Source organism: Misgurnus anguillicaudatus, chromosome 15 (assembly GCF_027580225.2).
Source record: "Misgurnus anguillicaudatus chromosome 15, ASM2758022v2, whole genome shotgun sequence".
NCBI classification, from domain to species: Eukaryota; Metazoa; Chordata; class Actinopteri; order Cypriniformes; family Cobitidae; genus Misgurnus; species Misgurnus anguillicaudatus.
In genome coordinates this window covers 11466872-11486947 of record NC_073351.2, presented here as the reverse complement: position 1 = coordinate 11486947, position 20076 = coordinate 11466872, and the positions used below count along the sequence as shown (strand labels likewise).

At 37.6% G+C, this 20076-nt stretch overlaps 1 protein-coding gene across 8 annotated transcripts in view; it reads left to right on the top strand.

Moving 5' to 3' along the window:
• Positions 1-20076, top strand: part of sptbn4b (spectrin, beta, non-erythrocytic 4b) — a 76610-nt gene that overhangs the window by 32708 nt on the left and 23826 nt on the right. For 7 of the 8 annotated variants that reach the window (XR_012357665.1, XR_008636217.2, XM_073853389.1 and 4 more), the window contains exons 16-19: positions 1264-2020; positions 4618-4820; positions 6420-6510; positions 14874-15020. Coding sequence is in view for 6 of the 8 variants with exons in the window: in XM_073853389.1 (XP_073709490.1) it covers positions 1264-2020; positions 4618-4820; positions 6420-6510; positions 14874-15020 (1198 nt within the window). In the remaining 2 variants the exon portion in view is untranslated. Of the gene's footprint in view, positions 1-1263; positions 2021-4617; positions 4821-6419; positions 6511-11668; positions 12407-14873; positions 15021-20076 lie in introns of those variants that run through there. The other variant, XM_073853388.1, reaches the window with a different exon arrangement.

Below are 20076 nucleotides of genomic sequence, written 5' to 3'. Positions count from 1 at the left end.
GACTTAAAGGAATAGTCTACTCATTTTCAATATTAAACTATGTTATTACCTTAACTAAGAATTGTTGATACATCCCTCTGTCGTCTGTGTGCGTGCACGTAGGCGCTGGAGCGCGCTGCGACACTTCGATGGCGTTTGGCTTGGCCCCATTCGTTCAGTTGTGCCATTTGGAGATGGAGTTGGAAGTGACCAGGCACATCAACGTTTTTCCTATAAAAGACGAGCAAGTTTGGTGGTACAAAGTAAAACGTAGCGCTTTTCTAAGCAGATTTAAAAGAGGAACTATATTGTATGACGTAATAGCACTTTTGGGAGTGCTTCGACTCGCCTGAAAAGTCTGCTCCCCTTCTCCCTCTCATAATGGGAGAGGGAGGGTGTTACTGCGCCGAGTCGAAGTGCTCCCATAAGTGTTATTACGCCATACAATATAGTTCCTGCATGCTATGCTCCAAATTCTGCATTTGTCCATCATGTTTAATGCATGGTTCTACATAAGCGTCTTTAGAAAATAGGCTGCTGGTTTCATAAGCTTTCACTGAAACTAGCAAACTGTGATGTATGTGCGAAAACTCCAGTGATCCGTTTTAGACTGACCTTGGCATAAAATAACTCTCTCAACTTGCCGCCATCTGCTGTGGCTGCCACATACAGTGCCCGCCTGACCCGACTCAATACATCACACTGAAGGGTCAAGCCTAAACTCAATGACATTGTGTATTCAGTATTTTTCAATATATTGTCAATATCAATATAAGTGTTGCATTGTTTGGTCCTGTTGAGTTATTTGAGTCATGTTTATAGAACTGAGTAATTTTTATTATCTGTGCATATGGGCAAGATGAATTGAATTACTGTATGATTGTGATCATTATCTAAATACAGTAGCAGCTACATCTGAAAACAAGATTGAGATTTTGAACATATTTTAAGGTCAAAGTTAATAATTGAATATGAATATGCCTATTCATTAAGGAAGGTTTGGTGGCTTGACAGATTAATTTTTTTACTATTTTCTATTTAACAAGAAGTTGGGCTGAAATAAATCAAGCTTTCTTTCTTTTTTATATAGCCAGTGGGCTTTAGTCATGTGTATGTGTAGTCCACTGTAGAGATGATATTTTCATTCTCAAGAGCATTTTACTGGATAAAAATGTTTTTATCCAGTAATTCCAATGCGTTTTTCCAGAAGGAACATGCATGGACTAAATGCAAACGTAATGATGGCTAAAATCGAAACTAAATGCTACTTCCTCCGTGTCACAGGTGGAACCGTATTGTTGAGCTGGTTGAGCAGAGGAAAGATCACCTGGACTCAATCTTGCGTATCCAGAACTACCTCCTGGAATGCACGGAGATCAAGTCCCAGATTCAGGAAAAACGGAAAGCCATAGATGCCACACAATACGTGGGCAGTGACCTGGGCAGCGTGCTGGCCCTGCAGCGTCGTCTCTCCACCATGGAGGGTGCTCTCTCAGTTCTTGAGCCTAAACTCATTCACCTTCAGGAGGAGGCGGAGGATCTTGCGACGTCCCATCCGGGCAAGGCGGTGGACATCCTGGTGCCTTTTGAGGGCATCAGCGTAGAGTGGGAAGAACTAAAGCGTACCTTGCAAGGTTGTGAAGACTCCTTAACCGTCGCTGGTCACCTGCAGCAGTTCATCCAAGACTTGGACTCGTTTCTTACCTGGTTGGTGCAAACTCAGACCGCCGCTGCTTCAGATGAGCTTCCCAATGCTTTGGAGGATGCCGAGCGGTTGATAAACCAACATGCAGCGCTTAAGGAGGAGATAGGGAGATATGAAGAAGACTATGAACGTCTTCAGTCCGTGAATGAGCTCCTGGAGTCCGAGGAAGCGCCGTTACCTCATGGAGCTCTGCAGCAGTGGCTACACAAACTGGATGTGGGTTGGAACAAGCTGCTGGAGATGTGGGAGAGCAGGAGGGAGGTGCTGGTTCAAGCTCATATCTTTCATCTCTTCCTGAGGGACGTCAAGCAGGCAGAGTCCTTCCTCAATAACCAGGTAAAACACCTTGATGTTTTTAAGTTGTAGTGTATTTCTTTTATTGTAATGCTATTGTCTATAGATAATGTATACAATCACAAATAAATCTCTATTTATGATTGTTCTTCTTACCTATGGCTTCAGAATGATGAGACAGGAGTAGATCTGACTGATGGTTTTTAGGGTCACATGTATAAATGTCAGAAAATGTGGGCAGTTTAAGGTTTTTATTCTTAAGCATTTGCTGCTGTTTATGTTGGCTCATCGCTTCACAACAAAATCTTAAATGCTGTTTAAATGTCAGAGGTTATGCATTTCTTAGCCCTGTCTGGGTGTATGTTAGTCTGTTCTGCTTCGTTTAAAGTCTGGAGTCGCATTCAACCGACGCCCGCGGGCACAGATAAAGACTCTCTGAAGTCTAATGTGTGCCATTATGTGTGAACTGGTCTGCTGTAAACACACGTGCAGTGATTTTTCATGTTCATCTTTTTGCCCTGAATGTTTACTTGCGAAAGCATAGAAACAGTAAAATCTAGATTAATGTTGAAAAGATTCGCGATATCTATATAGAAATTATTGCCACTCCCTTATAAAAAGTGCAATGGTAATACCATGTCTGTTTTTTGACATACTATTGTAATGCCATGCACTCATGTTTCTGTCATGACTCACAGAGAGGAACGGGACCCAAGTGCAGGGAAGGTGAACTCAAAAAGGGTTTATTAACAAAAGAGCCCACGTGTGGGCAAAAGACAAAACCTTAAGAAAGACAAAACTTCAACAGGACGATACAAACGATACAAAACATGAGTGCCGCCACGATCCTGCCACATGACCATGAACAACTATGAATAAATATGAAAGACTGGCAGGATCATGACAGTTTCATGCACTCATGGTTGGGTAAAATATGGATGTTGGATTAAATTAACCCAAAAAAATCCATATTTGACCCAGCCATGGCTTGAAACAATCCAGAATAGGTTAATTTAAATTTATAGTACCAAATAGTACAGATTAATTGCGATTAATCGTATACAAAATAAGTGAGTTTTTGCATTTATGTGTGTGTTTTGTGGGTAATTATTATGTATATTTAAACGCACACACATACATTCATACAACAGATTTTTTTATGTATGTATATTTTTTATTTATGTATAATAAAGATATATAAAAATAAATATATAATAGGGCTGTCAAAAGATTAATCGCGATTAATCGCATACAAAATAAAAGTTTGCATTTGCCTAATTTGTGTGTTTATTGTGTATAATTATTTTTTATATATAAATACACACATACATGTATACATTTAAGAAAATGTTATGTATATAACATTTTTATCTATATATAATATATCAAAATCTCAATAAATATATATTTATATATACATGTAAAAGTTTCTTAAATACATACATGCATGTGTGTGTATTTATATAAACGAAATAATTATACACATTGCACACACACACACAAACACACATATATTATGCAAAAACAAACCTTTATTTTGTATGCGATTAATAACGATTGATCTTTTGACAGCCCTAATATATAAACACATTTAAATCAGTGGCGGCTCGTGACTGCTCTTCCGAGGATGCGCTAATTCAAAATAAGTGTTCGGATTGTCACGTGTGTGGTTCCCTTTTCCAAAATATGTGTCCGGCGTGTGGAGAGATCCTGTGTGCATCACGTGTTTTGTCAAAATAAGTGCCTGCTGCACACGCATCAAAACCGTTTATGATAAAAGAGACGCTCACGTTCCCTAAATACGCGCAAGACACTCCCTTATTAGTAAACTCTGATTACGCATGAGATTATGCGAGTATCTGGCAAACGCAAGCGTCTCTTTTCAAGTTCAAGGCAGCAGGCACTTATTTTGGCATGACACGTGATCCACACACGATCTCTCAAAGCGCAAAACACATATTTTGAAATGACGAACCACACACATGACAAGCTACATATATGTGACGAACTTCGCATTGTGCGCTTCAAAAAAAGAAGCCACCAGCCGCCACTGATTTAAATATATAAATCATAATTACACAGCACACACTCATATATTAATATCTTGTATCCGATTAATCTGTACTATTTGGTACTGACTATACATTTTAATTAACCTATGCTAGGTTGGGGCAAAGATGGATATTTATTGAGTATAATTTAAACAATTGTCCATATTTTACCCAAATGCAAGTGCATGAAACAAGAGTGCATGGCATTACAATGGTATTTTGTATGCGATTAATCACGATTAATCTTTGCCCATCATATGAATGTGATACAATAAAGCACTATGGTCCCATGCCAACTTATCACTACTATAACTGCCACAATAATGTTTTCCAAGGGTTTTAAGGTAAATGTCAATGCTATGGCTTATTTTGGATTTATCATTTAATAGCTGTCATTATGTAACCTGTTTGCGAAAGAAATAGATTTGGTAAAATGTTTGAAAAGTAGCCACACTTTTTCAAAGTGTTAGTTATTGCACCAACAAATCCTGCTTATTTCCGGCCATTATAGATTTGCTTTCAGTGTAACTGATCTGTGTTGTTCATTTTAGATGAAGTCATCTTTTCTTTGTTTTTCACTCTCCTCAGGAGTCAGCATTGGCTCATGTGGAGCTCCCCACCACAGTGGAGACGGTAGAGGCAGCCATAAAGAAACACAAGGACTTCACCACCACCATGGAGCTCAACCTGCACCGCATTAAAGCTGTCATAGAGGCCGGAGAGAGTCTCATCAGCCAAAACAACATCTACTCAGATCGGATCCGAGAGAGAGTGGACCTGCTCGCTAACAGGTCAAAACTCTGGCGTATTACCTCACAGGGCTGTGTCATTTCAAAAAAATTCATTTGTGCCTGAATTGATTTTAATAATTGTATTATTATTGATTTATATGACGTTGAGGAAATCGTATTTTCTACCTCTCAGGCTTTAATTACCAGCTACCATCATTGGCCATCAGTACCCAAATTGGCAACCAATATTTAAATAAGCGTTTTTTATTTAAAATATTTTATTTCACACTAAACATTGCTCTGCAATAATCTATCAAATAATTAAGAAATAAAAGAAATTTACTCTCCTTCATGCCATCCTAGATGTGTATGACTTCCTTTCTTCGCCATTTTGAGTACCATAAGCTACACTGAAAAAAATGATTCATTCAGTTTACTAAATTTTTTTAGGTAAGTGGTTGCAATCAATTTATTTAAGCTACATTTAAACAAAAAAGATTAGTAAAATAGAATAAAAAACTTTTGTTTAAATGTAGCTTAAATAAATTGATTGCAACCACTTACCTTAAAAAATTGAGTAAATTGAATGAATCATTGTTTTCAGTGTATAAGGAGATAACGTGACAGCATAAAATTATCCATTCATTATTTATGAAGACTTGAAGTCTTATACAACTGGGATGGCATAAGGGTGAGTAAATTATGGGTGAATTTTGGATTTTTGGACTTATTATTCCTTTAATACTTGAAGAGTTCAAATACAAAAGGCGCCGGCAACTCTGTCAAAAATTACACCAAATGCTCTCTGCACTTATTTTACGTTCATCAAATACTTTCGCTTCAAATCAGATTAATCCCGGCCTCAGGTCATTCACAAATACTGCTTTGTTGGCAGAATCTATTAAACGCCATGTCCCTTTTTCAGCAAAGTCCTCTAAGTGCACAGAAGGAGAATTGGATTAACGACGGCACAGGTGTGAATCGGATTTCAATTGTCGAGCTGAAAGAGTTTTTAACCCGATTTAAGAAGGTTTACCAAATATATTGGGATACTGACTGAATTTTTGAGCTGTTTACTTACTGAAATAGACCAAGTGTGACTGGAAAGAGATAGGGTGGCTTTAGTGAAAATAAGGCATTTCAATTACTGACTAATAAACTTATCATTGCCATTAAAGTGAAATTACTGAACCTAAACATAAGAGCCTGATTAGAAACGCTCATGTAAGAAGATTTTGCATTTCTTTATGACAAAACGTCTGTTCTGTTAAAATGCAGCACTTATGATGTTTGTGTTGTATGTAATACGATATTTACTGTACAATTTTTGAAGTTTTCCTCCAATGACAAATTTGAAATCTGTGTCTGCCCTCCATCTCTGCTTTACATTGTGAAAGCCGCAGCTGCTTCTATAGACACAATTGAACTGAAACATAATTTTTCATAGAGAGAGACGTAAACAAAGAAACTCACTCAGAATTCAGAGTTACTGATCTGAATGCAGTCTCAGTCAGGAGCGTGAAATTGGATTTTGCAGCACATTTGTGTATGAAATTGGTTGTGGCCAATTCTCCTGTCTGTTTTAAACCAAGACCATGCTATGGAAAACAGTAAAACGATAAGAGTTTTTAATGTTTTCTGTCTTTGTGCACCTCACAGAGGAAACCAGAACCGTAACCTCGCTCAGCAGTGGCTTAATAAACTAAATATCCAGTGGGAGCTTCAGAGGTTTCTGCAGGACTGCCATGAGGTAAGAAAAGCAAACGTAAAACCATCATTTTGCTGTGAAAAATATTGTGTCATCGGTTGGGTGAGGGGCAATGTGGCCCTCTAAACAGTTTCGCGAGGGAACTCCACTATGCACATTACTGAAATACATATTACATACAATAGGAGTGGGCTTTATTCCTAAAAAAGCATATCACGATCTTTATAACAGAGAATCAGGGTACACGATCTGAATTGCGATCTTGTTTATAATTTTAAGATCCAGGCTGAAACCCATGCCCATAGTGCCTTAAAAAAGACAGTTGTAAAAAAATGTAAATAATAAAAGTGTAATCAGCAAACCATTAGATAATATTTGGGCAAACCCAAAGTGCTTAGAAATAATATGTAAAATGTTGCAAATCTGTTAATGAATACTGTATGCGCGATGAAGAGAGAGAGAGAGAGACTGGGAGAGTGTGTTTGGTGCGCACAGCTCTCTGCTTTTCCCGGCCGCAGTATCAACATCACTCATTAATAAATTATTAGATAAAGCTAAAAAAATATTTCAATGCAGGAAAAACCCTGTTATAATGATGATCATACAAACTGAATCTTAAACTTGACAATCTCAGTCTTTTTCCATAATTTGTTTCATTGTATTACTAACGAGTTTGTTAGTAATAACATAATTCAGACTTCATAAGATTATATGACATAAAACGCCTGTTGTCTGTTGTGTCTGAGCATGCGGCGTTTCTTTAACCAGAGTGTTTTTCTGAACCAAAAACACGTGAAATACAGTAATATAAACATGACAACCATTGCAGAGCTGAGTGTTTTGTACTTTTTGTAGTTTAATATCTGCTTTATTTTTACTTGCGCCTTGTGTGAGCACTTTAGAAGAGATCACGATCTATACGATTCGTTTAAAAAGTGGATCCTGGACGTTTTCAAGATCGATTACAATATAAAATCGTCAGATCGCCCACCCCTAACATACAGATATACAGTACTGTGCAAAAATCTTAGGCCACCATGCCAGAATTAGATTTGTTGTTTTTGCAATGTTATAGTGATGATCATATATAATTGTTTCACACAGTCTCTTTAATAGAATACATCCAGAAAATACAGGAAATGTGTATATAGTATTTAAAACTGTATAAAAATGTAAACTGATGTGTCAAGTTTTTAGGCTAAACTCCTTTTCCACTTGAGCAATAGCAGGAAACTGCAGGATCTCTTAAACCTAAATAAAATTAAATCCTAATTTCTAATTTGAAAGAAATTAGTCTTTTTACTTCATTCTGCTCAAAAACGCTCAAGATAGTGCCAAGAGAGGTCACACTAAACACAGACGATGCCTAAAGACATTTATTTTTTTTGTATATATTTCCTGTATTTTCTGTTTGTATCTTAATAAAATTGATTGAAAAATAAATATGGATGGACATTAAAACTTCTAAATCAACAAGTCTGGTGATAATCTAAGACTTTTGCACAATAGTATACATGAATCTAGAGTAGCTAAATCCCATGCATGCGCACCAAACACATTCACATATATCTCACTCACTGCACAGACAGATTTGAGATCTATCCATAATGCCTTTTTAAGCAATGAAAGATGAAAAAAATAAGATTAATGTTCTGTTCCCTCTTGATTTTGTTATTTGCTGGTTTCGTCACTTCCATTTTTCTTCTTGTGCACTGGTTGGCTATGCTGAATAGCCCATCAGTAAAGATCTGAGTGCTAGACGAGTACCACCGCTAATTCGACATGCTAAATTGGCCAAATAAAGGCAACGTTGCAGAACACACTGAATGACTAAGTCAGACAAAGTACAAAACTTTCACCAAACGCCAACTCCATCCAACATCAACCAACACTCGGACTTTGTAGGAAGTTTTTAATTCTAGTTGTCCTAGTAACAGCTATAAAAAATGAGTAACGTCCTCTCCGTAAACGACGTACTTTTATTGGTATCACTTCCAAAAGCTGCTTGTCAAGTTGAACTTTCTCAACTTTTTCGTGTGGCTGGACACGCCCACTTCCTGTCACCAACAGTCACTGTCTCGTGTTGCCGTAATGGCATATTACACATGGCGAAAGCGTTAATGCTTCTCATTTACTTTTAATAAGTGATGTAATGTGTTGCCGAACTGAATTGTGGATCCGTCAACGTCGCGTCACTGCAGTTGCTCGCGGCAGAAGTTGAGCATTTCTCAACTTTTCAAGCACCTACGCATGCGTAACGGTACATTTACGTAAAACGAAAGCGTTAATGCTTGGCGGAAGGCTTGTCTAAAGCGTGGCCAACAGCCAATCACAGTGGCCGCAACACATGCTCCGGTCTTGCATAAACGTAATTGGCTGACTCGCACTAGGTAATTTGCATAAGGCGATCTGATTGGCTAACACATGCATTGGTGCTTGAAAAGTTGAGAAATGTTCAACTTCTGCCGCGAGCAACGGCTTTGACGTGACGTTGACAAATCCACAATTCAGTTCGGCAACGCATGACGTCACCCTTTAAAAGTAAATGAGAAGCGTTAACGCGTTCGTACTGTTTGAATGTACCGTAAGTCGCTAAGCTTCCATTGAAATGAACCAGATCATGACGCTCCACCGTTGCTAGTTGCTGGAGGTGTGCACGCAGCATTAGTGTGAATTAGTTTGTTGGAGTGTATTGGATCAGTGTGAATTAGCATTTAATTGAAAATGTTATACTGTATATTTAAAGTGCACTATTGTCCGATTTTACTTAAAGGCGCTCTAAGCGAATCTGACGTTACTTTTTGTTGATGTTTGAACTGTTTTCAAATAAACGGAGCATAGCTAACTCCTCCCCCTCCCTTCTGTGCTTTCATGAGCCAACCCCTTCCCCCAAATCCTTCTTGTCGTTTATTGGCTGGAACACTTTGTTATTGTTTTTTTACAGTTTGATCAGCGGACAGGCAGCAAGCATATAGTGAGGAGATGTTTTAAAAAATGTTTTATCATCTAAAACGCTGTAATTCGCTTAGAGCACCTTTAATAACAGTATAGCAGAATGACAGGAAAGCTTACAGGAATGTTTTCAAATATCTGAGCATCGTGTGCACATGCAGTTTAAGTGTGGAAACAATGAAATGCTTTATGTCCAAACTGCTACTGTAATGGGCTGGTGATCGGTGCTTTTGGCATGGCCCAACCTGTGCAGGTTTATTTAGGCGTGTTCCTGTTCTTCCTAGCTCATGATCAATAATTCAGCAGGTCTCCTCATCACTTATTCAGCCGAGTGAACTTCAGTAGTGGATATGAGTTTGTGTTCGTGTACTCACTGCAGGGCTGAGGGACGAATCCCTGCCAAAGATCTCTGCTGTCAAACGCATGTGGAGAACAGAAAGGGTCCTGTGTGGACAAGACTGTAAATGCCTGTTATGAATATCATCCTGTGTATGGTCATGCTATAGCCCTTTAGAAACAGTGCTTCTCATTCAAACTGCTCTGTGTTTGGGGAATATCAAGTAATGAAAAATATTACAGGACAATGGTTCTGATGTGATTCAAATCTGATATAACCTGTAAGTCACTTTGGATAAAAGCATCTGTCAAATGCACAAATGTAAATGTACAGTATGCAGTTTGACTTATGAGGTATTCACAGATTTATATATGAAGAGTTTGGTTCCAAAACGCAATAAACGCCATTTTTAAAAAAAAAATGAGTTACTGCCAAAATCAGCATTATATCAGGTCAGTAGTTAAAAGTAAATTCTTAATTTTACGCAAAATCCAATATCCGCCGTGTTATTCTGTCATCTTTTCTCCCTTTTTTCCCAAAATGCGATAAACGCCACTCCCCCCTTTTTTACAGAACGCAATAAATCCCACAGCGCACCATTCACGCAATGTAAACAAACATGGCGGCGCGCTGAGTACATGGAGTCCTAGTTTTCCTCATCTACTTTGTACTTTGTGATCAACAAACAAAACAAAATAATACTTTAATTGCATTGATATAAACCTGTGATGGTTTTCTGTGATGGGAAAGAAATGTAAGCCATCAACATCTAATAATTTCCCTGAAAGGCACTCGGTTGCTTGTTCTCCCGACAGCATCAAGCTTCTCATGCTAACACATCGACCCCAGAGGATCTTATGAAAAACTTTCCATAATTTTACTCAAAGTCAACGAAAATCGAGCAGGACCAAAAACATTTTACAGCTGATCGCTGTGAAAGACGTTAAGCAAAGACGTCAAGTAACCGCAATGACAGGGTTCTTAATATGACAAAGTAAGTGTTTTGATTAATAACATTAATGTTTATATTTTTAATTAGTGTGTACAACTAGTCAACTAAATGAATATAACATGGCAAAGATGAATGCACATTTATATAGGCTATTGATTCAATAGATTTATAGCATTTTGAATAAAAACTTGTCATGGATTTATTGCATTTTGTGGAAAAAATAATCAGTTTTTATAATAAATCTTTGGAAATCAACTTATGGATTTGAATTTTTTATGTTTTTATAACCTAAAGATGCTGTGGGAAAGTTTGTAACAGAAAATAGTTGTTTTCATCTTGTCACTTTCTTGGTATAGAAAACACGTTTTTACCAAAATTTGTCAAAATGGATTTATTGCGTTTTGGAACCAAACTTTTCACATATATATATATATATATTTCAGGATCTGAATGATCTCATTGTTTGTTAGAGTTTCTCTCTGGTGTTGGTGTACAGTAGGTAAGCATCAGTTTAGTGGAGAATTAATATCCGTGTCTCTGGATGGTCATTTGTTGACTTTGCACTGCTTTGGATCTAGTGGTTCTTGGGCCCCAGGGGCTCTTTGAGAAATAACCATGATTGACCTAAATGACTTCATAGAGAACAGCACAGGGTCGCTCATTAAGGACAAAGGTCAATGTAGCGTTTAGGACGCACTAGAGAGAGGTTAAAAATCCCAATTCATCATGAAGAATCCATCCATTATAGTCCTCCATGTTGTTTTTCCATTTCCCCATTTTTCCCTTCTTTGTGTCTCGTACCCTCGCTTTTTTATTTATTTGTTTATTTTGGAGGGAGGAGCTGTACCTCTTTATCACCTCCCTCTGGTTTAATCTCTCGCTCCTATTCGCTTTCCTGCTCGCTTGAAAAGCCTAGTTGCCTTTGTGATGCCTGGATCTATGTAAGCTCTCTCTCTCTCTTTCTCTCTCTCTCCGTCGGTATGGCTCGCTCCCCCCTCCCGCACGTGTGGTTTTCCATCTATCTGTCTCTCTGCATGCTTTTCCCTCTCATCGTGTTTCGATGCTGCAGCGGCTAAAAGTGGGTCTTTCAGCTCAGGCACGGCATCTCTGCAGTACTGAGTCAAGCTTAGGTTACAAAACAAGAGGAGGGGAGGAAAGAGGGAAACGCGCGGATGAAAGAAGACAATATGGATTTGCTTGAGGAGCTAGACGAGGCACAAACGGGGTGAACAGTGTGACTGGATGCACGGAGGAGGGGAGGCAAAAAAACGGTCCACACATCATCCCACTTGACACTCTCTGACGCCCACTAATCTCTCTCTCTCTCTTTCTCTCTCTCTCTTCGTGGTTAGCATTTCCATCAGCAATAATTACCACTTCTGGACTTATTTCTGTCTTAGGTCAGTCAGGCCTTTGCATGGACTCTTTTTTGGAAATTCAAGAATTATACTTTTATTTTTTGCAAAGATGTAGAGTAAATCACTTCTAGTGATTCTTTGCTGGATCGAAACTGGATTGGATTTAAATCTTTGAAGATTTTCGGAGTTCTCTTCATTGTACCATGTCTTGAATATTTCATTCAGCACTGTACTGTACGTGGACTGTTTACTTCTGCGTGTTTTGGGCAGTGTTGAGTTTTTCACTTTGGCTGATGTGGATTCAGGAACTTCATTCTCAGTCTTCACAACTTTTACAAGGTGGTAATTATGCTAACATAAATAATAATAAAAATTTTGGTTAAAATGTATAAGGGAAAGTTTCACCTTTTAGCTGTGCAACTATTAACCTTAATAGTCGTGTGGTGTGTCAAGTACACATTTTTTGTGTAATCTTGAATTAAGTTTTTAGATAGGCCTATATAATGCTGGATATAGATATATACAGTTGTTTGTGAGTTGGAGAGTTATTAAAGGGGACATTTCACAAGACGTTTTTAAGATGTCAAATAAATCTTTGGTTCCCCAGAATACTTATGTGAAGTTTTAGATCAAAATATCATATAGATAATTATTATTGCATGTTAAAATTGACACTTTGTAGGGGTGAGCAAAAATGTACAGTTTTTGTGTGTGTCTTTTTAAATGCAAATTAGTTGATCTCTGCACTAAATGGCAATGGTGTGGTTGGATAGTGCAGATTAGGGGGCAGTAGAATCCCCTTCTGACATCACAAGGGGTGCCAAATTTCAATGACCTATTTTTTCACATGCTGCAGGAAATGGTTTACCAAAACATTGCTCTTTTTTACATTTTCTATGTTGATAGAAGCACAGGGGACCCAATTATAGCACTTAAACATGGAAAAAGTCAGATTTTCATGATCTGTCCCCTTTAAAGGTCATTTTTGATTTGTTGTAAAATTAGGTTAGGGATTGTTTTACTTTTTAAAAGGTTTTGTCTCCTTTTCTGTGGGTGTCATGTATGGCTAAGTAGTTAGTAAAAATCAAGTTGTGTTATCAGAAGCCAATTTTCTCTCAAATATATGCGAGTTGAGTCTAATTTTCGAATATCCCTAAAGTGCCAACAAACAAGTTGTTTGTTTGCTTTCAATATAATTTGTTTTCATGTTTTTATCATTTGTCTGAACACGAAACGTTGAGCAGTACAGATTAAACAAATTTTTAAAATTTTTAAAGACGGAGTCCATGATGTTGGAAAGCCAATGTTGATATTTGAAATCACCTAAACAAACACGCCCCTACCCCAATAGAATCTGGACCTTCTGTTGATAGACCCGCCCCACACATACGCAACCCGGCATTTGATTTGATTTGATTGGCTATAAGTGTGTTTTGGTAGTCGGCCCATCTCCTTTTCCAACGCGTTTTTCAAACATTATGGACTCCGCCTTTAATTTCTAAACCATGACGATAAGTGTCCCAACTCCATACAGTCAGAAAAATGGTACAAAAGCTGTCACTGGGACGGTACCCTTTAAAAAGATCGTAATGTGTACCATTTAGGTAGAAATATTGTCCCTTGAGGTACTCATGTCTCCGAAGAGTCTTTAGTTTTAACAGATTTATAAAAGACAGATCTGCTTTACCGATTCTTTTTGATAACATACGGAAAAATTTAGAAGGAGGAGTTACGGGCTGCGGGAGGAGCGAGTCACGAGTCATGCAACACCTTATACAACACTGGATACTTATGCGCTTACGCGCCGATTTCCAACATAACACAAAAGTCTTACTTACCGCATGCAACTCATGACCCGGTTGAGACTTTTCAATGAAATCCAGCGTTAAACAAACACATATACAAAACTCTGCTGCTATTTTGGATAAAAAAAAAACTATATCCATTGTTTCCATAAGGCTGGCTTACTACTCCTTACATACAACAACACACTTCTTCTTTCGTGCCATTGTTGAGTCTTGATATTAAACAAAGCTGTTGTGTGGAGTGACTTCAAGTGTCATTGTTTCTCGCTCTCCTGCTGATTGACATTTGGGCGTGCTTTTCAGGGGAAGTGAATAGCTGGACCCGTATTTTAAAAAAAACCTTTCCGAAACTTGTACGAACCCTGGCGAAGTGCATTCGGCACAGAAATACTGTCACACGTCCAACTCCTTTTTTGACACTTTGCCTATGTTTAGCATGAGGAAACAACTCTGTAACTGTGTTAATAAGTCAGAATGCATGAAATACCATTGAACCACCCCTTTAAGTACAAATGTGTACTTTTAGGAGAGGTACCGCTCCAGTGACAGACTTTGTTATTTTTGGGAGTGTAGAATTAAAGCATTCAATTTCTTTTATAGGAAAGTAAAACTAGATATAAGTTATTGTTGTGTTTAACAATTTTTTTGATGATATTCAAAGGTAAGGATAACAACAATATAAGCACAAAGAGGAAATAAATAAGACAAAGAAAACTTATTCTGGCGTTGAAATGCAGAAGGAAAAAATAACATTAGAATTTAGAAGCAACAACAATTTTATCTTAAATTAAACTATAAATATTATTTATATAATAAATGTATTAACAGCATTAAAAATATTATCTGCGTTAATAATTAAGCTTCGCAACTTATAAAATGTGTGTAACTGCATACAAAAATGTCCTATATAAAACAGGCAGCTTAGGATGGTTTAGTTTGGCGTGTTGGTGTATGTTGGAGCCGTGTGAACTAGCCTTAACATGTTTGTGTCTGTTTTACAGATTGGTGACTGGGTGGCAGAAAAGATGCTAATGGCCCGCGACACCTCTCGTGACGAGACGCAGAAACTTCATAAGAAGTGGCTGAAACATCAAGCCTTCATGGCAGAACTCGCTCAGAATAAAGAGTGGCTGGACAAGATCGAAAACGTAAGTATAGCGGATTACCTCAAAGTCGCACAGTCATCGTCATCTTTCTTCATGCAGTATGTTGTTAGAGGATGTGCACATTTTGAGTGTCACATTGAGATGGTGCTACTCTTGGCTTGAAAATCAATGTGGAAAACACTCAGCTAATAGTCTGTTGACTCATATTCTGTTATAGTCAACGAGAGGCGGTAATCAGAGATGGCGAAGCATTAAACAAGGGTGGGGAGATCTGCTGAGTGTATTACTTGCAATCTGTGATACAGACACACTCATTATATTATTTCATACTTTAAAAACACAGTGGGATGTTTAGAGTATGGTGACATAACATATATACATATGGTGCGTCCAAATCATGTCGGATATATTTAGCTTATATTTACAAGCTGAACGCATATAAACACCCCTACAAAGTCGTCAACACAAGTGGGACAAGAGCTTGACATTGCCCGATTAACTCTTTCACCGCCATTGACGAGATATCTCGTCAATCAAGAGATAACGCTTCCCTGCCAATGACAAGTATTTCCGGCTTTCCGCAACTTTTTAACCCGGTAGTATTGTCCTATGGCAAGCGGCTGCATGTCCGTGTCTGTTTTAAAGATGGCTCTGAATGGGATCTCTATGAAAAGTCAGTCAAAAAAATTTAATTATCTCTGCTTTTTGCTCAAAATGTGGTGTGAACACACCTCGTAAATACATACAAACAAGGGGGACTTGAAAGCACAAATACTTTGCTTTTCTATCTACAATGTCAATTTTCTACTGCTCATAATCAAGGGTTAGGATTTGTACAAACCCACACATTTCTGTGTCTTTGATGCGTGTGAGGTCAGTAAATAACAGAAATCTGAATTCTCAGACTGACAGGCATCACCCTTTCTTTTTCTTATCGGTTTGTCTTCAAAAAAGAATGATTGATGTGATTAGCATGCGAGCATTGTGTGTGTAAGAAAGAGATTTCTCTTTGATCTGACCTAGTATTTTCTGTAGACTACTGATTGCCGGAGCCATTTCCCTGTCATATAACCTTAAACTAGTTACCGAGAATAGAAATATGCTGAACTGTGCTGGCTTCATATTTATTAGTGCCCTGGATTCATGTACAACACTGTATAAAGCTTGCTGTTGAATTTGCCCTGTTTGGACTTTGCACATTTGGTTTGCTTTACCTGCTATGTAAATGGTTTATGCATTCACAGTATCCACACATAAATTACAAATGTGCTTGACCTTTATGTTATGGCGCTTTTTTCATTGCATAGTACCCCACGGTTTGGTTTAGTTTGGGTCGGGTCAGCTTACTTTTGGGAGCTTTTCCATTAGGTGCAGTACATGGTACCCGATACTTTTTTCGTACCACCTCGGTTGGGTTTCCAAGCGACTCGAGCTGATACCAAACGTGACGCGAAAACACTGTAGATCACTGATTGGTCTGAGAGAATCGTCACTACAGCATCATCGCTATGTAAAAGATTAGCTTTACTTTCATGCTAGCTTGCGCTGTCTCGAGCAAACATGTTGTCATCTGTGCTCTGCTATAAGTTCCCAAACTCCCTTTTAGTGATGAAAAACATCCACAGGTTGAGAATCAGTGACACCATAACAGTTTTATTCAGACTTGCAGTTTGTGGCGGAACATTCGCGACGAGCACCTCAGCATTATATATGCATAAATGCAACTTCAATGAGGCTCAGCGGAGCGCTGTCATGAAATGAATGTATGGGAATGTACAAGGACCCTCTCACTTGTATGATGTCACAGCAGTATGCAGCGCAAATATAACGACACGCCTATAATCCCTCCCACTACGAAGTGATACTAAACTAGATGGAAAAGCTAACCAAGCCAAAGTGAGGTAAGCTATAATTGGAGCCCCTTTGACTTAGTGGTGTAAGTTTGGGTTGGGATGATTTGTATACCTAACCAGTAAAATAAAAGGGCAGAGATTGGAAACTTGTTTGAAAACAGTATTTATGCATTAGATTTGTTGATGTTGGTTGTTGATGTTGGTGAGAAATTATACACTTAAATGCATTGATTTTTATTAACCTTGCTTGGATTTTTTTCTTTGATGTTTTGTATCTTCTTATGTACAGATAGTTTATAAAGATTTTCAGTTTTTTTTGTCTTAACTCTTTTCCCGTCATGAACGAGTTATTTTGTTTTCACTGCAATCCATATTTTTCGCTGTTATCCACTAGGTGGCGGTCTTACCCAACTTAAAAAACACTGAAGCATCCACTGATCTAAAAACAGTAAAAACTTTGTGTATGTTTTGGTCATTGCTCTGAATCTGATCTTTACCGAAATGCAATTATTTCAGCTTTTTGTTCAAAATGATTTATTTTTGAAGAAAACTACCCATATTTGAAAGGTGATAAAAAAGGAACAAATGAAAATAGAATGAAACTTTTTTGTTTCGTTTTTTTAAAGCAGAGGGTATTTTTCTTGTTTATATATGTTTATATATTTAAAAGAATAACATTTTCCAAAAGGCATTAAACTTTTGTGAAAATCATAAACAAATTCTGCCGCTGACTGGCAACTTTTTTAAAAACGCTGGCAGGGAAAGAGTTAAATGGATAGTTCACCCAAAAATTCAACTTTTGTGAAAATCATAAAATCATAAAAAAGTCTGCCATCATTTACTCACTCTCATGTTGTTACAAACCTGTATAAATTATTTTGTTTTGCTGAACACAAAGGGAGATATTTTAATTCCCATGATTGGTTTGGTTAAAAACGTTCCTTAAAATATCTCCCTTCGTTTTCATTAAAATAAAGACATTAATACAGGTTTGTAACAACATAAGAGTGAGAAAATAATGACAGAATTTTCATTTTTGGGTGAACTATCCCTTTAACATAGTTTTTAATTGTTGGACAATTTTTATGTTGTGCAACACTTTGGTCAGCACATGTTGCTTTTAAGGTGCTATATAAATAAATGTGACCTTGACCTGTTTACCTCATGCTCCTGTGTAGCTCAGTTGGTCGAGCATTGCATTAGCAGCACAAAAGGTCATGGGTTTGAACCCAGGGAACACAAATACTGATAAAAAATGCATATCTCGTAATGCATTGTAAGTAGCTTTGGATAAAAATTTTATGTAAATCTATTCACCCAAGTTTTTTTTCAACATTGCACTATAATGTATAAATGATGAAGTTGTTTGATATTAGAAATGTGGATTCGTTAAATATGGTCTTAGTAATACCCTTGAATTCAGACACTGGACCCTGTGGTTCAATCTCTTGGCAATCTGTGGTATTTTTTGCTAGACTAAAATTAATCTGCAGATTATTATCAAAGTGATATTGTGATAAAATATAAGTTTTGGGATTTATTTACTCTGGTTCATTTCAGTATAGCAGTGAGCAGTGATTTTGGGTGAGACAATATTGGAAGTCATATATACAGTACTTTATATGAAGCAATACTTGTTTCTACATGTTATAAATATATATGGAGTTTAAGCTTGTGTTTTTTAGTATGTATTTAGCAGCGATGTACAGCTATTCACCCTTGAAATGGACAAATGTGTGATAATTACGACATGTTGTTTTGACTGGTACTGTTCCAGTGTCACTAACCTGGCAGCTGTCAAATGGAGCAGCTTTGTCCAGTGATGGGGAGGAGGGGAGTATGTACTGTATCTGTTGCTAGGTAACACTCTCCTCAACCCCAGAGCATCCATGTGTGAAGGTCATTTGTACTGCCTCCCCACACATTAATACAGCTGACAGGAAATGATGAACATGCACTTCCAGGTCACTGTGAGGTGAAACATGCAAACTATCATTTGTCACACTGACAGGTGTAAGTACATGCGTGATGTATGTTTTATATACAGTAGCATTTGATCAGTTTAGTTTGTCCTGTATTGCAAGATGGATATTCATATGTAAATAAAAAAGCATGTGTGTAAGGAAATGTATATATAGGCATATTTGAGTGATTTCTACTTTCAGTATGGTACTATTCAGTAGATATGAAATATTTTCTTTATGATGTTATTTGCTCACATTATAACATTCTTGGTTTGCCTTTATTTAGGCATTTCTGTCACGACAGATCTTTTTAGTAAGCCATTATTAACAACACAGTTACCTGGATATGAATATATGAGTTTTATTTTTAATGATACACTTTTAATCATGTTAAAGTTGTCCTGAAATGTCCTTGTATGATCTTTTGATATTAGCATAATGTTTCCTGAGGGATTTTATTTTGGCACGCACCCCTTGAGAGTCGTGCAAACAGCTGTGCCTGGGGTAACAAATTCCCAGAGCAATATGGTACCTCACTAGTTTAATATATCGTGCATCATTGATTCCTTTTGTATATCCCTTTGTCAAACATGGTTTGCATATTCATTAGCAAGATCTCAATAATCCGATCTTAGCATATGCCATCTTAAAAGCACCTTGACCGTATCACTTTGATGAAGAGTTTTATATTGTGACTCACACTCTGTCTCATTGGTGCAGTGTTGCCCACCTTCATTACACCCATCCTTATCTCTAGTGTACACTCGTCACTGCATTGTTGTCGCCATTGTACAGCCACATATATGTCAATGATATGACTGTGTGTTCGCAATGCATGCTGGGAGAGCTCAGGATGGATTCCTGTGGAGACAGAGAGAGTCTTTAATCAAGAGAGAGATGTTACGTAAAGTTTTTTCCAGCACTATCTTTAGCCTAGTTCTGCCATTTAAAGCAGCTCTATTGCGGTCTACAGTACTGTAGAAACGCCATAGTACATCTACTTCAAGCTTACATGAACAGTGCTGCCCTACCATCTTAAACATCAGAAAATGGTGGATCTGTGAACTAGGTTTGTCTTCCCACAGAAGAAACCAAAAAATACTCCAGGCGCTTTTTTCCACTGTGCTGCTTTTAAATGGTAATGTAGTACTGTAGCTGTTTTACAGTATTTAAAATGTAGGTTTCTTGGGTTATCTATTTTATATTCTGGCATCGCCATATTTCATACTGTTTACCTTTGGCACCGCTGTTCAGAGTTGAAGCATTTGGGCTGTAACGTGT